General features: G+C 43.8%; 1 protein-coding gene across 1 annotated transcript in view; it reads left to right on the top strand.

Moving 5' to 3' along the window:
• Positions 1-17212, top strand: part of mtx1a (metaxin 1a) — a gene marked incomplete at its 5' end in the record, with an annotated part of 48874 nt that overhangs the window by 29155 nt on the left and 2507 nt on the right. Inside the window, 5 exons of the mRNA XM_084336967.1 lie at positions 2344-2423; positions 8769-8861; positions 9531-9713; positions 14193-14269; positions 16932-17089. Of these exons, the coding sequence (XP_084193093.1) occupies positions 2344-2423; positions 8769-8861; positions 9531-9713; positions 14193-14269; positions 16932-17089 (591 nt within the window). The remainder of the gene's footprint in view (positions 1-2343; positions 2424-8768; positions 8862-9530; positions 9714-14192; positions 14270-16931; positions 17090-17212) is intronic.

Genomic DNA, 17212 nt, shown 5'->3' with positions numbered 1-17212 from the left:
GTATATATATATATATATAATATATATATATATATATATATATAAACTAAAAGGAGAAAACCTTCAAGGGAAAGAAGGGACCGCACACTCCACAGGACTCGTTTTTGCTTATTTATTGTTTGCACAACGCGTTTCGCTGTCGCACCTGAGGAAGCGACAGCGAAACGCGTTGTGCAAACAATAAATAAGCAAAAACGAGTCCTGTGGAGTGTGCGGTCCCTTCTTTCCCTTGAAGGTTTTCTCCTTTTAGTTTATTTATCTCTCTTGCGCTGACCAGCACCTCCAGTCGGGGTCCAACCAGATGTGCACGAGTCTTATCTAGTTTAATATATATATATATATATATATATATATATATATATATATATACAGTATACTAGGGGTGTGGAAAATTCTCGATTCTAAGATGCATCGCGATGCAGACGTGGATGATTCTGCAACGATGCAGTGACGGAACATAATCGATTATTAAAATTTAAAATTTAAATAAAAATGTAACTATCTTGCTAGCTTTTATGTTCTTTTACAATGTAGCGCTTTGGGTTTGCTCCACAACTATAAAGCGCCCTACAAATCAAATATATTATTATTATTATTATTGTATTATTAAAGCTAGTGCTCATGCATCCACTCAACTCATAGAAAATACAGCATCAGGCTATTCTAAAAGTATTGATACTAATAAAGAGTATTGAACCGTTTTTAACAGCTGGGTATCGAGATACCTTTCTACTATCTGTATCATGCAACACTAGTAAAGACATTTATTTTGACATTCTGATTTAAGAACTTTCTAAATAAAAGTTAATTTATCTGACTGCTTGTATTAATTGATGAAAAAGTAGCCATGTGCAGTAATATAGATTATAAAATTGAGGATGTAATATATTATTGAGCTGCATCGAGATGCATCGTCGAATCGAATCGTGGACAGCTGAATCGTAATCGAATCATGAGGCCAGTGAAGATTCACAGCTATAATATATACTGTAAAATGTATAGTTGTATAGACCTAGACTTGTTCTGTTAGTATTTCTATTTCCTCTCTAAATCCCTACTGACATTTAAACACAAATATTAACCCTTATTACATGGCGTTTTCACATTCGTCGAAATGCTTGCTTGTGATTGGTCAATAGCCCCCCGACAGCGGTCATTATTACACAATAATGACCGCTGTGGGACAATAATGACCGATGTGCGCAGCTGTTCGCAATCAAGCCCACATCAGTGCAGCAAATCAGACACACCTGCCGCGGCTGCACTGACAGCGGAGTGTGTGTGACGATTACAGCGGAGCCAGAACAGAGGCTGCCCGCGATAATAATAATCACTTTATTTGGGCTGACAGAGCCACAGAACTGCGATTTGTCAAATGAATTAGGTATATTGTTAGTAAGTTAGCCATGTAATAAGCAGGATAATGTATAGCTTTACTCGGTCATCATCGCAAAATAATTGACCTTCACTGACGTTTAAAACACCTCGCCGAGGCGGCTCGGTATTTTAAACTACGTGTCGGTCAATTATTTTGCGACAATGACCTCGTAGCTATACATTATCCCTTACTTATCACTATATTATATTATTATCATTATCTTATCACTATCGTTTCACCATCACAAAACCTAAACTGGCTTGGTTGATCTGAACGCATTTATCACCGTTCCATAGTAAAACTATTCATGATAGAATATGGATTTTCTTTTCAAATGATATGGATCATTCTTTTTTTCAAATGACTACACAGTAGATGGCAACACCGTTGTGAGACGACACATGTTGTCATGAATGTCTTCCAGATACTGGAGCTTTGCACCCTGCAACTGACTGAAGACATGCAGACATGTTGTCATGAATGTCTTCCAGATACTGGAGCTTTGCACCCTGCAACTGACTGAAGACATGCAGACATGTTGTCATGGTGTCTTCCAGAGACGGGAGCTTTGCACCCTGCAACTGACTGAAGACATGCAGACATGTTGTCATGGTGTCTTCCAGAGACGGGAGCTTTGCACCCTGCAACTGACTGAAGACATGCAGACATGTTGTCATGGTGTCTTCCAGAGACGGGAGCTTTGCACCCTGCAACTGACTGAAGACATGCAGACATGTTGTCATGGTGTCTTCCAGAGACGGGAGCTTTGCACCCTGCAACTGACTGAAGACATGCAGACATGTTGTCATGGTGTCTTCCAGAGACGGGAGCTTTGCACCCTGCAACTGACTGAAGACATGCAGACATGTTGTCATGGTGTCTTCCAGAGACGGGAGCTTTGCACCCTGCAACTGACTGAAGACATGCAGACATGTTGTCATGGTGTCTTGTTACTCGTTTGCCAGGTTCCCTGCCGGCCTTGAAGACCAGCCAGAGTGGGAGCCTCTCCAGACCCAGTGACATCATCACCCACCTCAGAAAACAGGTGACCCACAATGTGCCTGCCTCTTAAACACTGTGTGTGTGCGTAGCGCAGGTAGTAATAACGTTAGTTTGATAAATTATCTTATTGACAGCGCAGGTAGGAATAACGTTAGTTTGATAAATTATCTTAACACACACACACACACACACAAAGACCAAACTGACTACAATAAGCAAATTACTGCTAAAATAATCCTGCAGTAACACAATGTATCTTCAAATAACGTTTGTGTTGCTAAGATTCACTGTGAGACCGGTGTCTTCCAGCCAAGTTTGGTCTCTCTCCCCTTTCCAACCGGCCACAGCTCAATTAAACGCTCACATCGGCTAATGCCCAGATGGAACCCATTAGCCAGGATACTGACTGTGGTAGGTAGGTCGGGGGAACAACTGAGTGTGGAGACATGGCAGAAAACCACAACGCAATGCAGACTGATAAATGTCCCAGCGGGAGAGGAAGCCTGGTGACATCATTCAAAGAGATGAGACAGACCATTAGTGTCGAGGGTAATTACTCTTCTACTGAATGATAAGAAAACATGCAACAGTAGTCCACCAAGTTGAGAAAACCAGTTGGATTACGCCGAGTTTTGGTTCGGGGAAATGAAACTGAATGGTTGAAGTGAAAGTAAAATTTTGTATTATATCGTTGCATCAATCATTCATTCAATCATTTGTATTACTCTTATTACTGTTTTATTACTGTTACTGTTCCCCAGGTAATGAGGATAGCCTGCAGTTACTCTTCCTATCCTCATCACCTGTTGGCTAGCCTGCAGTTACTCTTCCTATCCTCATCACCTGTTGGCTAGCCTGCAGTTACTCTTCCTATCCTCATCACCTGTTGGCTAGCCTGCAGTTACTCTTCCTATCCTCATCACCTGTTGGCTAGCCTGCAGTTACTCTTCCTATCCTCATCACCTGTTGGCTAGCCTGCAGTTACTCTTCCTATCCTCATCACCTGTTGGCTAGCCTGCAGTTACTCTTCCTAGTGTTCTCGCAAAATGGACAATTCAACATCATGAGACATTAAAGGGGGATTCTACTCTTGGTCTCTCTTGTATTTATGGTTTACAGGGTAGGCGGCAGACAACATCAGTCAAAGGTTGCACTCCTATAAACACACACACACAGGAAGGGCAGGGGCTGAGCTTTTACTTCTGGTTACTAAGTTACCTGGTGAGAGAGCGAGTGGGAAGCTGATCGAGAGACGATCGAGGTATCCGGAAACTATTGTTGTAATTCTTCAAAACTGAGTGAGGGTAGAGTTTGTGTCCTCATGACACCTGGTTCTACCAAATTAGCACCTTTTGCATCCAATGTTTCTGAACAGAGATCACTTTGGCCACATAGAGAGAATTAATCATACCTCAATCTGGTAAATTAGTTAAATGTTTCTTTGTGGTGGAATTTCCCAATGCATTCAAATAAAGTACATACAATAAATAAAAACATGATGAATGACTACTAAATATAATACTAAATATAGCACCAAGCATAATTGAAGACATTTACAAAAACATATTATTATTAGTGCTGTCAGGCGATTACAAAAATTAATCTAATTAATTACAGGATTTGTAATTAATTAATCTAATTAATCGCATTTTAATCTCATAACCATTTTATGCCTTATATTCTATAATCATATTTCAAATTGCATGTGTCCGGATGGCAGAATTCAGTACTGTATCTACAAAACCTTCTGTTTAATCATCTTCCATCTATTAATTTGCTTAGATTTTTCAGGTCTGGTCAATTTGAGCATGGTGTTATTCACAGTCAAAGATAAAAAGAAATTGATTGATATTCTCATTTGGTTCATTACAATTTACTCAAAATAAAATTTTCGTTCAATCAATCACAGCACAGATTGATTGATTGATTGAATGAAAATGTTATTAACAGATTGCAGAATGGGTACAATACAGTACGGCTCAATACACACAATTGTTAAGGGGATGCAGACCAGAGAAAGACTTTCGTCTTGTTTACATCAGGGTCCCCCATTTTCAATTCATAGTGAATTAAAGTAAGGGTGCAACTTGCACCGTGCAATCCATTCTTTGTGGATCTAGCCCACAGTATTTCTGACACTGGGAATACATTCCCTGAGATTTATAGATGTCGCTAGAATCAGATACCAAGAACATGCAAATGGACCATATTAAAAAAAAAACGTCTGTAAATGTGTATTCTACATTATTATGGAATGAATGAGATACAATTTTTTTTTTTTTTTTTTTTGTAATTAAATTTGAGTTAATTTTCATAACGTGATAATTTGCTGTGTAATTAATTAATCTAATTAACGCGATAAACTGACAGCCCTAATTATTATTAAACAAATAAGCTAAAAACGTACCTCTTCACCTTAGCCTTTTAATACACTCCACTGCTGATTGTATTGTAGATTGCACTATTTTACTCTGTCCATTATATTTTACTCTTTTATAACTTTTTATTACAGGTTCTAAACTGTCAGGTATTGAACTGTGTGGGTATCAAGCAGGAAGAAAGACTGTCAGGTTTTAAAACTGTGTGGGGGACCCATGCCTAGTACTGCGCCCTGCGAGGGAGATTCGAAGGGTCAAAGTGGGCATCAAACAGGAAGGAAGACTGTCGGGTTTAAACTGTAAATATCAAACAGGGAAGGTAAAGACGGTTTTAAACTGTTAAACAGTCATTCAGAACTATTGTATTACTGCAATATTGCATCATTTGACTATTTTTATTATTTTCTATTTTAAAACTGCAATATAATCAAACCATAAACAAGGTGGCCTATTGGGATGTTAGATCCTAATGTGAAAAACTGATTTTATGTGTCTCCACTTTGTGCTCATTTAGTCTTTTTGCTGTTGTGAAGCACTTTGAGCTGCAATTCTTGTATGAAAGGTGCTATACAAATAAAGTGTATTATTATTATTATTATTATTATTATTATTATTATTATTTAACATTTTCCCGGCCAACCACGTATATATATGCGTTTGCTCGCCAACCGTTCAGGGCCAAAAAACGTATATATAGGGCGGCCGGGTAGCGCAGCGGACTAAGCGTCTGTCTACCACCACAGAGCCAGTGGGATCGAATCCGGCTTGGCCGACCGTCCATACTAACACAATTGGCAGTGTTAGCGGGTGGGAAGCCGGCGTTGGTGGGTCCTGGTCGTTGTAAACAGCGACTCATACAGTTCGGTTGGGGCGCCTGCACAGGAAGGGAAGGATCTGGGAGAGGTAGTGTGACCTTCCACACGTTACACTCTCCCAGTGAGAGTCCGCGCTGCCAGGTGAAAAGAAGCGGTGGGCTGGCTACACATGTGTGTCGGAGGAAGATGTGATAGTCTCCGCCCTCCCAGACCGACGGTAGGGGGTAGAGTGCGCAACGACCAGGAAGGGGGATTGGGAATTGGCATAACGACTAACATTGGGATGGGAGAAAAATCGGAATAAGAAGGAGGACATTAAAAAAAAAAAAAAAAAAAAACTTATATATACATTTTTGGATCGTTCAATTTTAATATCTTATGTCAGGGACCTGTATGCTGCCGATAAAGGCATACTGGGACCCCAAGGGTGCAGTACCGGCCAGATCCGTCTAGGTGGCAGTATCAAGAGTGCAGTAAACCCTGTTCCAGACCGTGTGTTACATTTAAATCCCACCGGGCGGAGAATGTTAGTACAGGGAAGCCTAGAGGTTCACTCGATCACATTGAAAAGTGTCCGGGACGCCTAAATATTAAAGGCAACCAACTTGTGTCTAGCCACGCCCAACTTGCGTCTAGCCTATTCAACTCGATCGAATGACTGGATGGTTCTTAGGGTTCCTCAAATTAGTTCTGAGCTATAGGGAAGATAGCCTTTTCCTTTGATGCCTCTAACTCATGGAATGTCCTTCAACTCACGCTGAAATTGGAGGTTCTCCCTTCCCTTGGAATGTTTAAACGTATGATTTCAGACCATTGTGTGACTACCTGTAACTGTTTTAATTGATATTTTTTAATTATTTTGAAACGTTTAAAAAATCTTACTCTGGTGTTTAAATTTCTGTGAATATTGTTTTTATTATGTACTGTACAATCGTCGTTTCTGTAAATGAGGGAAACCTCAGATGCTTACGATTTTAAATAAAGGTTGAAATGAAAAAATTATTTTGTTAAATGTATAAACTTTTATCCTGCTACTAAACAAAACATTCCTGAGTGCCTCCCATTGACCCTTTATCAAACTGGCATGACATTCACCCTCCCCCCACAGTGGGTCAATAATGGTTCTGTCTTTAATGAGACACTTGTGGTCTCTCCTGTTGGCGCACAATAGAAGGAATGTCAACTTCAATGTTTGTGCATGCGATCTGCATCAGATGAAATAACGTTTCATTTTTGTACGTCCATGCGCGTACTTCTGCTCAGAAAAGTGCTGGGACGGCGTGATACCGCGTGGCATGACCACTGCACCCCTGATTATTAGTGACCCACAATAGATGGAAATTATGTTAGCGAATGTACCTGATGTATAATGCAGTGCAGCATTGGACACTCAACGCCACTCTGCCTTAGAAGCCAGACGAATCCTGTGTTTTCCTTTCATTGCGGGTGCTCCATCGGTAACAACAGCGGACAGTTTATCAAACCCCACATATTGCTTCACGGCACTTTCAACAGTGTTGAATATGTCCACACTAGGGCTGACCCCTATTAGTCGAATAGTTGACTAATCGATCGAAAGGAGCCATAGTCGACTGCCAACCTCTTAGTCGAGAAAAAAAAATATATATATTTTTTTAATATTTGCCTGGGGCCGCATGGAGTGTCAGTGAGGGCCGCATGCGGCCCGCGGGCCGCCAGTTGCCCCTCCCTGACCTATTATATACATTTGATTTGGAAATAGTAGCGTGTCCAGGCAAGAAACGCCAACGCTTATAGTAGTATTCACGTAGCGCCCTATAACTCAGCTTTTTAGGAATTATCCCGGATCACTCCTAAACTATACAATATTCACCACGGGATAACGCGCGAACGTATACATGAAAAAAAGTATCTTTTTTGCATGTTCGACGGAAGAAAGTCACTGTCAAATGACCATAGTATTGTCTCCATAGCTATAATATAGAATATAGATATAGCTCTCCAAACATAGTGATGCACAGTGAAAATATGCTATGGAAACCTGGCGCGTTAGCTACAAGGATAAGGCTAATAGCCGGCGCTCATGAGTTAAGAAAAGCCCCCTCATTGTTTGTCAAATGGAACCCAGCAAAAACAAAACAAATAAATACATCTATAGAAACAAGACATGTTATATATAATATAACACGATACAGACATGGTACAATATACTAGTACAGAGAGGAGTGTAATCTTCTGTAGAGACAATCATCAGTTATAGCAGTTATATTAGCACGATAGGTAGTAGTATAAGTATAGTAGCATAGTAGTAATGTAAATAATAGTAAAAAACAGTAAGACGTTTTTATTTTATTTTATATACCGTAATTCCTCTAATAGTAACCGGTATTCAATTAAAAACCGGGTCTCTATTAATGACCGGGTGCGCTGTTGAGCTAAGCAATTATAAGCCGGCCTCCTAATACAAGCCGGTATATTTTGTTATTGTTGTTATATGCTGGCCTGGCTGTGCAGTAAATACCATATAATGGTATGGTGTTAATGTTTACCAAGAGAGTAAGCCTGCCTCAGAATTGTATAAAACGAAGTTATTATTATTATTATTATTATACCAGTATTGTGATTGCACTATTTTACTTTATTTAACTTTTTTTGACCACCTGTAATTGCACTGTTTACTACCGTATTTCATACAGTACTTGGTTTCTATAAATGAACCCAGTACATTTTACTGGGTTCAAACTGACACCAGAGCACCTAGAGCTATAGAGCCCCCCCCTCCCTTATTGGGGAAGCTGAACCAGAGCACCTAGAGCTATAGAGCCCCCCCCCTTACTGGCTGCTAATATTTTGGGGGTTTCTGGAGAACTTGGAAAACATTAACCCTTTCACTACCACACTACCAAATGGTTAACCTTTCACTGTGACAATACATAAGGTTAATCCTTTCACTGCCACACAACAAAGCGTTAACCCTTTCCCAACCACACTACAGAAGGTTAACCCTTTCACTACCACACTAAGGGTTAACCTTCTGTAGTGTGGTAGTGAAAGGGTTAATGGTGTGATCAGGCCAAGGCTTCTCTCTGCGCTGGTCCAGATGGGCCTTTCTCAAAGGTTCTACAACCTGCCAGAGGTTTACCGCTCTGGTGCTGCAGTGTGTGACGTGTGATGATTCACGGTTGGGCAATGAGTTGATTACGTTCTGTCTTTCAGAAATACAACGCCGATTATGACTTGTCTGCAAAGGAAGGTGCGGACACCCTGGCCTTCGTCTCTCTCATAGAGGAGAAGCTGATGCCTGCCCTGGTGAGGAGAGGGCGAGAGGGAGAAAGAGAGGGTGGGGGAGGGATAGAGGGGGGAGAGAGAGGGAGGGGGATAGGGTGGGGGAGGGATAGACGGGAGAGTTAGAAGGGGAGAGAGAGGGAGGGGGGAGAGAGAGATACTGTTTAGATCGTACACAAAAGAAATGCAGCTTGGCATTCGTAGCTCTCTCCCAGAGGGACGGACAATAAAACTGTGTTTATGATTTAATTAAACATAATAGACTAGCTAGCGTTTGCTCAAACATTCGCTCTCCTGGAAAGTTACATCCTGCGTCTTCATATTCATAGTCATTAAATTCCCCTCACAGACGTTGTACGTGAAAGCAAAGCAGTTGCATGTTTCATGGAAGAGGTTCGATGCTCATTACAGTTCTTGTTTCATGGAAGAGGTTCGATGCTCATTACAGTTCTTGGGAACATCAATCATCAGATTTGTAGCTTGGAAGTGCTAGGAAGTACTTTGATTAGACTGTTAGAAATGTTAGAAAGGAAAATGGATACATGAATTCATAAAGCATGGCTTTCTGTCTGGTGGCTTTCTGTCAACAGACAAATAAATATGAATTGAACGTATTTACAAAAAACTCGATTTTGCTAAAAAGAAAAGAAACCGCAGCTTATTGGAAGAAATGCTTTTATCTTCATGACCTAGATCTATGCGTTGTGGATCGATCCAAAAAACTACATGGAGGCGACTCGCTGCTGGTACGCAGAACACATCCCCTTCCCCCTCAACTTCTACCTGCCTGGACGCATGCAGCGACAACAGCTGGACAAGCTGCGTCTGATGAGAGGCAACGAAGGTCTAGAGGCTGGAGAGGAGCTGGAGGAGGAGGTAAAGTAGAGGCTGTAGGAGGATGTAGAGGCTAGATGATGAGGTAAAGTCACTCTAGAGGCTGGAGGAGGAGGTAGAGGCTAGAGGAGGAGGTAGAGGCTGGATCTGGAGGTAGAGGCTGGAGGAGGAGATTGAAGCTGGAGGAGTAGCTAGAGGCTGGAGGAGTAGCTGGAGGAGTAGCTAGAGGCTGGAGGAGGAGGAAGAGGCTGGAGGTAGAGGCTGGAGGAGGTAAAGTCTAGAGGCTGGAGGAGGAGGTAGAGGATGAGGTAAAGTCACTCTAGAGGCTGGAGGAGGAGGTAGAGGCTGGAGGTAGAGGCTGGAGGAGGAGGTAGAGGCTGGAGGAGGAGATTGAGGCTAGAGGCTGGAGGAGGAGGTAGAGGCTGGAGGAGGAGATCGAGGCTAGAGGAGGAGGTAGAGGCTGGAGGAGTAGCTAGAGGCTGGAGGAGGAGGTAGAGGCTGGAGGAGGAGGTATAGGCTGGAGGAGGAGATCGAGGCTAGAGGCTGGAGGAGGAGGTAGAGGCTGGAGGAGTAGCTAGAGGCTGGAGGAGGAGGTAGAGGCTGGAGGAGGAGGTAGAGGCTGGAGGAGGAGGTAGATGCTGGAGGAAGAGGTAGAGGCTGGAGGAGGTAAAGTCTAGAGGCTGGAGGAGGAGGTAGAGGCTGGAGGAGGAGGAAGAGGTAGAGGCTGGAGGAGGTAAAGTCTAGAGGCTGGAGGAGGAGGAGGTAGAGGCTGGAGGAGGAGGTGGTAAAGTGGGCAGCCTTCCTGTTACTCACTGATCTACTGAGACTGGGCAGCCTTCCTCCAGAGACATCAGTCAGTGTTATCCAGGCATGTTGGAAGTGGGGTTGCGGGGGGATACGACAGCACCCCCTATCGTCAGCTTCTCCTTATTACACCTAACTTTTTTATTTGTTTTTCCATGAATGTACCTGGGTTAAATATGCATCTGGCATATATTAAATCCGTATAGAACACAACTAAATGTTTTATTTGGTTATTTAATCAGGCTTACAAGTACCATGGTTTGTTTCCTTGGCACCGCCTAGCGACCTTCAGAGAACACCATACGTATGGACTACATGGCTACATATGACGGCAGCAGTGAACTTCACCTAAACCACCTTCAGTTCCCTCTCTCCTCCTGGTCTCTCTGGTGTGACGAGCAGCAGGGAACTTCACCTAAACTACCTTCAGTTCCCTCTCTCCTCCTGTTCTCTCTGGTGTGATGAGCAGAGTTGTGGTGATTTGTTTATTAATATGTTCACTAAATTGTGGTTTATTAGGCCACTTCTGTAACTTTACCAAACTGTAAAATGTAGCTAGCGGTCCAAGACAATTTGTAACAAAGAGTGGCAGGTCAGTGGAATACATTGCTGATGGTGTCCAAACATCTCAATTTCAACATTGTTATTGATTTAGAACATTTTGTTATTTATTGTTATTACATGGCGTTTTAAAATTCAACAAAATGCTTGATTGTCATTGGTCAATAGTGCTCCGTTGCCCCTAGCAGCGGTAAATTATTTCTCGATAATTCACAGCTGCTAGGGGCAACGCGCAATAATGGCCGCTGTTAGGGGCAACGGAGCGCTATTGACCAATCACAATCAAGCATTTTGATCGCAGTCAAGAAAGGGGCTAAGCTTTACCATATGCACAGCTGCACTGCATCAGGTGCAATCAAGCCCACACACCTGCCAACGCCAGAGGAGCAACAGAACAACCGCGTCTGCATTTGATCTCGTCTTGTCGATGGTGTAAAATGAATTACGTATATTGTTAGTAAGTTAGCCCTGTAATAAGCGGGATAATGTATAGCTATACTCGATCATTGTCGCAAAATAATTGACCTTCACTGCGTTTAGAACACCTCGGCGCGGCGCCTCTGTGTTCCAGAACGCAGTGTCGGTCAATTATTTTGCGACAATGACCTCGTAGCTATACATTATCCCTTACTTATACAACAGGTAGGTCCTTGACCACGCATTGTGATTGGTCGAGAGCGTTCTAAGCCGTGAGTATATTCATGATACACTCACGGGAGGTGTAGAGCTACGTCAGGTCTGTGAGGAGGTGTAGAGCTACGTCAGGTCTGTGAGGAGGTGTAGAGCTACGTCAGGTCTGTGTGGAGGTGTAGAGCTGCGTCAGGTCTGTGTGGAGGTGTAGGAGGTGTAGAGCTGCGTCAGGTCTGTGTGGAGGTGTAGAGCTACGTCAGGTCTGTGAGGAGGTGTAGAGCTACATCAGGTCTGAGGAGGTGTAGGAGGTGTAGAGCTACGTCAGGTCTGTGTGGAGGTGTAGAGCTACATCAGGTCTGTGAGGAGGTGTAGAGCTACGTCAGGTCTGTGAGGAGGTGTAGAGCTACGTCAGGTCTGTGAGGAGGTGTAGAGCTACATCAGGTCTGTGAGGAGGTGTAGAGCTACATCAGGTCTGTGAGGAGGTGTAGAGCTACGTCAGGTCTGTGTGGAGGTGTAGAGCTACGTCAGGTCCGTGTGAAGATGTAGAGCTACGTCAGGTATGTGAGGAGGTGTAGAGCTACGTCAGGTCTGTGAGGAGGTGTAGAGCTACGTCAGGTCTGTGAGGAGGTGTAGAGCTACGTCAGGTCTGTGAGGAGGTGTAGAGCTACGTCAGGTCTGTGAGGAGGTGTAGAGCTACGTCAGGTCCGTGTGAAGATGTAGAGCTACGTCAGGTCTGTGTGGAGGTGTAGAGCTACATCAGGTCTGTGAGGAGGTGTAGAGCTACATCAGGTCTGTGAGGAGGTGTAGAGCTACGTCAGGTCTGTGTGGAAGTGTAGAGCTACGTCAGGTCTGTGAGGAGGTGTAGAGCTACATCAGGTCTGTGTGGAGGTGTAGAGCTACGTCAGGTCTGTGAGGAGGTGTAGAGCTACGTCAGGTCCGTGAGGAGGTGTAGAGCTACGTCAGGTCTGTGAGGAGGTGTAGAGCTACGTCAGGTCTGTGTGGAGGTGTAGAGCTACGTCAGGTATGTGAGGAGGTGTAGAGCTACGTCAGGTCCGTGAGGAGGTGTAGAGCTACGTCAGGTCTGTGAGGAGGTGTAGAGCTACGTCAGGTCTGTGAGGAGGTGTAGAGCTACGTCAGGTCTGTGTGAAGATGTAGAGCTACGTCAGGTCTGTGAGGAGGTGTAGAGCTACGTCAGGTCTGTGTGGAGGTGTAGAGCTACATCAGGTCTGTGAGGAGGTGTAGAGCTACGTCAGGTCTGTGTGGAGGTGTAGAGCTACATCAGGTCTGTGAGGAGGTGTAGAGCTACGTCAGGTCTGTGAGGAGGTGTAGAGCTACGTCAGGTCTGTGTGAAGATGTAGAGCTACGTCAGGTCTGTGAGGAGGTGTAGAGCTACGTCAGGTCTGTGAGGAGGTGTAGAGCTACGTCAGGTCCGTGTGAAGATGTAGAGCTACGTCAGGTATGTGAGGAGGTGTAGAGCTACGTCAGGTCCGTGAGGAGGTGTAGAGCTACGTCAGGTCTGTGAGGAGGTGTAGAGCTACGTCAGGTCTGTGAGGAGGTGTAGAGCTACGTCAGGTCTGTGAGGAGGTGTAGAGCTACGTCAGGTCTGTGAGGAGGTGTAGAGCTACGTCAGGTCTGTGTGGAGGTGTAGAGCTACGTCAGGTCTGTGAGGAGGTGTGAACATTCGCACCTGCTCGCTGCTCGCTTGCACCTATGGGGGGGGGGGGGGGGGTCAGTCATCGGCTAGCATGCATGATGTAATGGTTTCTGTGCGGTTGCCATGGGAACCGAGGCGTAACTCAACCATCGGTCACAGTACATTTGTTGTCCATCTTGCGATGATTAAGACATGAATGGACTGTACGTCTGGCGCGCGCACGTGGGGGGGGGGGGGGGGGGCGACACCTCAGTAGCTGGCAGCTCGTTGGAACAGAACGGCTAGAATATCTCATGGTTGACTAACAGTTTATTTAAAAAATGTAATAAAATCTGTGCAGTTGTACCAGGATGCTCTGTTTGTTTGTACACACTGTCCTGTTTGTTTCTCTTCTCTCTCTCTCTCTCTCTCTCTCTCTCTCTCTCCTCTCTCTCTCTCTCTCTCTTGCACACACACACACATATATTCTTTCTCTCTCGCACACACACACACACACACACACACACATATTCTTTCTCTCTCTCTCTTGCACACACACACACACATATATTCTTTCTCTCTCGCACACACATATATTCTTTCTCGCACGCATGCGCACACACACATATTCTTTCTCTCTCTCTCGCACACACACATATACTTTCTCTCTCTCTCACACACACACACATATATTCTTTCTCTCTCTCACGCACACACACATATTCTTTCTCTCTCTCACGCACACACACACATATTCTTTCTCTCTCTCTCACGCACACACACATATATTCTTTCTCTCTCTCTCGCACACACACATATATATTCTTTCTCTCTCTCGCACACACATTCTTTAATTCCTTCTCTCTGTCTCTCTGTCCTCCTCTGTTCTGCAGTTGTACCGGGATGCTCTGGAGTGTATGACCCTTCTCTCACAGCGCCTGGGCTCAAACAAGTTCTTCTTTGGAGACTCGTAAGTTCAGAGCGGAAATGGCTCCTTCAAGTGACGAGTTTCTTCAAAGAGCCGGGGCGTCAAACTTTTGTTTGTGCATACCAGCTCAATATGTTGCACTTCTGTTCATTCTCTGGTGCCTCAATGAATACAGTGAGGGCTGTTTAAAAGGTGGGTAAGGAGGCGTCGTGTATGAATAATTACTATAGATTTGTATTTTTTATAGATTGAAATGACATATATTAGGATTTAATTAATTATTCACCCACAAGAGTTTGTATGAGTAGCATTTCTAGGTTAAACTAATCCTGTACTTGGAGAACTAAGTGACACACACACACGCACATTTAGAATCTTTATTTATGTCCACATAAAGACGATGTTTAAAGGACACAAATATTATCAGTTGTGGGTTATTCTGATACATTCGTGCCCAAATTGGCAATGGCAACCAAAGTTACACACACACACATGGATGATGAACCTGACAATCAACACACAGCTCATGGGTACAGATAGCAGCGTCTTCTCCAAATTGCGCGGCTGCCAATAATAGCTGACACTGAGCAATATCTTGCTAACTGTTTGGCTCTTCCCTTCGGAAGACCAGCCATCTGAAGGCCTCTAACACCCAACTTATGAACATGACCCAGGATTCCAAATATGAAGACTAAAAGTTTACAGTTGTAGCCCAGTTGTGATATGGTATGCTCTAACAGTTGATACTTCAACATTTAGGTTGTAAAGGCTTCTTCTAGACTGTAGTCAAACGTACAGCCAATTTCTAGAATGAGAACCTCTGTTATTCTCATTAACAACAACAGGGGTGTTTGCTGAAATATCAGAACAGTGAATTGTCACTACACAGACGGGCATTAAAGCGTTCCGTCTTGAGACGGATTTCCGTCAATTTGATTATATTTATATAATATTTTGATTTATATTTATTAAAAAGGCTGCGTAAGGGAAATATGAATACCATGGCAAAAATATGAAATATGATCTCAATAACGTTGTACGCCGTGATCTGGCAGAATTTGCATGAACTTGAAACACGTCGTACAACGTGATTGGCGCAGGATGTGTTAAAACGCTAACGCTATTAACCCATTCTCCGCCATTGACGGATTAAGATGTCATTCCTCGCCATGCTTAATCTGCCAATGACGGATTACGTTGTCATCGAGATCAATATTTCAAATTTTCATCATGGTATTCACATTTCACCCACGGAGTCATGACTGGTGCTGTAGATCTCCACTCAACTCTCCAGCGCTTCAATACCGCCACCTGGTGGCCGATCGGCGAGTTGCCAAACCGGAAGTGGGGCCGGAAGTGCTTGGTGTCACCCCTATTCCGTCCGCCACTCGCTATACGCTCGCAGGACTCCATCTGGACACACTGGATAATCGATCCGTTGCCATAACTCGATAAACAACATTATTTGGACGTATATTGTATTATACAACCTTGAAATGGAGCGCATAGATCAACATCCCATAATAGCGATCTTTTTGCTCCAGTATCATCCCCCATCGCTACGAGGAAGCTGCGGTGAGTTTCAGCGTTTTTGATTATTATCCATACAAACTGCTATGATCTATATATCACCCATACGACATGAATCATTTAACGCCGGTCATTGCATTATAAATGACCCCCCCCCCCCTCCGGTCACCAGCAGATGATGAGTCATGACGTTTAGGACCTTGTACAATTGAAATTTTTTATCTGACGTCAATCGCTATCAAACTGCATTTGATGATCTAATATATGCATAAATGGCTATAACTCACGTTCTATGAAATACTGCAGAAAACGATAAAAACATATTCATACTCTAGACCGTATTTTTGTATGAATGTGTGAATGAAAAAGTATAACGTTCCCACATCCTGAACGATAGATAATTGATGTTGAATGGGCCATAGTAATGTCAATTTAGCAATACAATTTAAAAAGTTATAGCCCTGCAAAGTAGGTGAACATCTCCATAGACAAATGGAGCTGGCAGAGGATGGTATAAGAAGGGTACAATGCCTGGCGAAGAATGGGTTAAAAAAAAATACAGTGGAGGTTAAAATAAGAATATGACTTGGCCTGAAAAAAAGTTCAGTCAGGAGATTTTTTTTGCTTTAATCCCTGCAGATTGAACATACATGGCTTCACACTGGTGTGCTTATACAGCACTGTTGCAGGTGACCCGAGTGTGGAACTGACACTGTCTGCAATCAGATCCACGATCCTATCATGCCTACAAATGTAGAGCCCTTTGTATGCATGACAACCCTTGAAGATGTGAGACATGGTTTTCTGTTGTCTGTTTGTGACCATGGTGTATGCAGTGTGGGCTATGAGATGACTGCCAGGGAACCAGATGGAAAGGTTGAGCTTCGATAGTAAAACCTGTAGCCTAGCTTTTAAAGTGAAGATGATGATGCTAGCTACATTTTTAAAAACTGTGTGCGAGACAGAGTGGTCAGCGAGAGGGAGACAAGCAAGCAAGCAAGCTTACCCAGGCCTTCCTCTCAGTGTTGCCGTGTCTCACTCCTCTACCCAGGCCTTCCTCTCAGTGTTGCCGTGTCTCACTCCTCTACCCAGGCCTTCCTCTCAGTGTTGCCGTGTCTCACTCCTCTACCCAGGCCTTCCTCTCAGTGTTGCCGTGTCTCACTCCTCTACCCAGGCCTTCCTCTCTGGACGCCTTCGTCTTCGGCCACCTGGCAGCCATCTTGAAGACCAGGCTGCCTAACGGACGCCTCCAGCAGCACCTGACGTCGCTGGACAACCTGACCCACTTCAGCAACAACATCCTGCTCCTGTGTTTCCCGAGCGACGGACGAGGTGAGCGCGTGACGTTTGCCCTGTTAAAAAGAAACCAGTTCATAAGTTATAAGTTCATGCTTTATTGTTAATACGACCATGTACACAGGACATATAGAGGATGAAATGTGTTACTGACCTCCG

The sequence above is a fragment of the Notolepis coatsorum genome, assembly GCF_963971535.1.
Source record: "Notolepis coatsorum genome assembly, chromosome: 19".
In the NCBI taxonomy this organism is placed as follows: Eukaryota; Metazoa; Chordata; class Actinopteri; order Aulopiformes; family Paralepididae; genus Notolepis; species Notolepis coatsorum.
The sequence above is the reverse complement of the archived record's forward strand: the minus strand, read 5'-3'. Positions and strand labels throughout refer to the sequence as shown.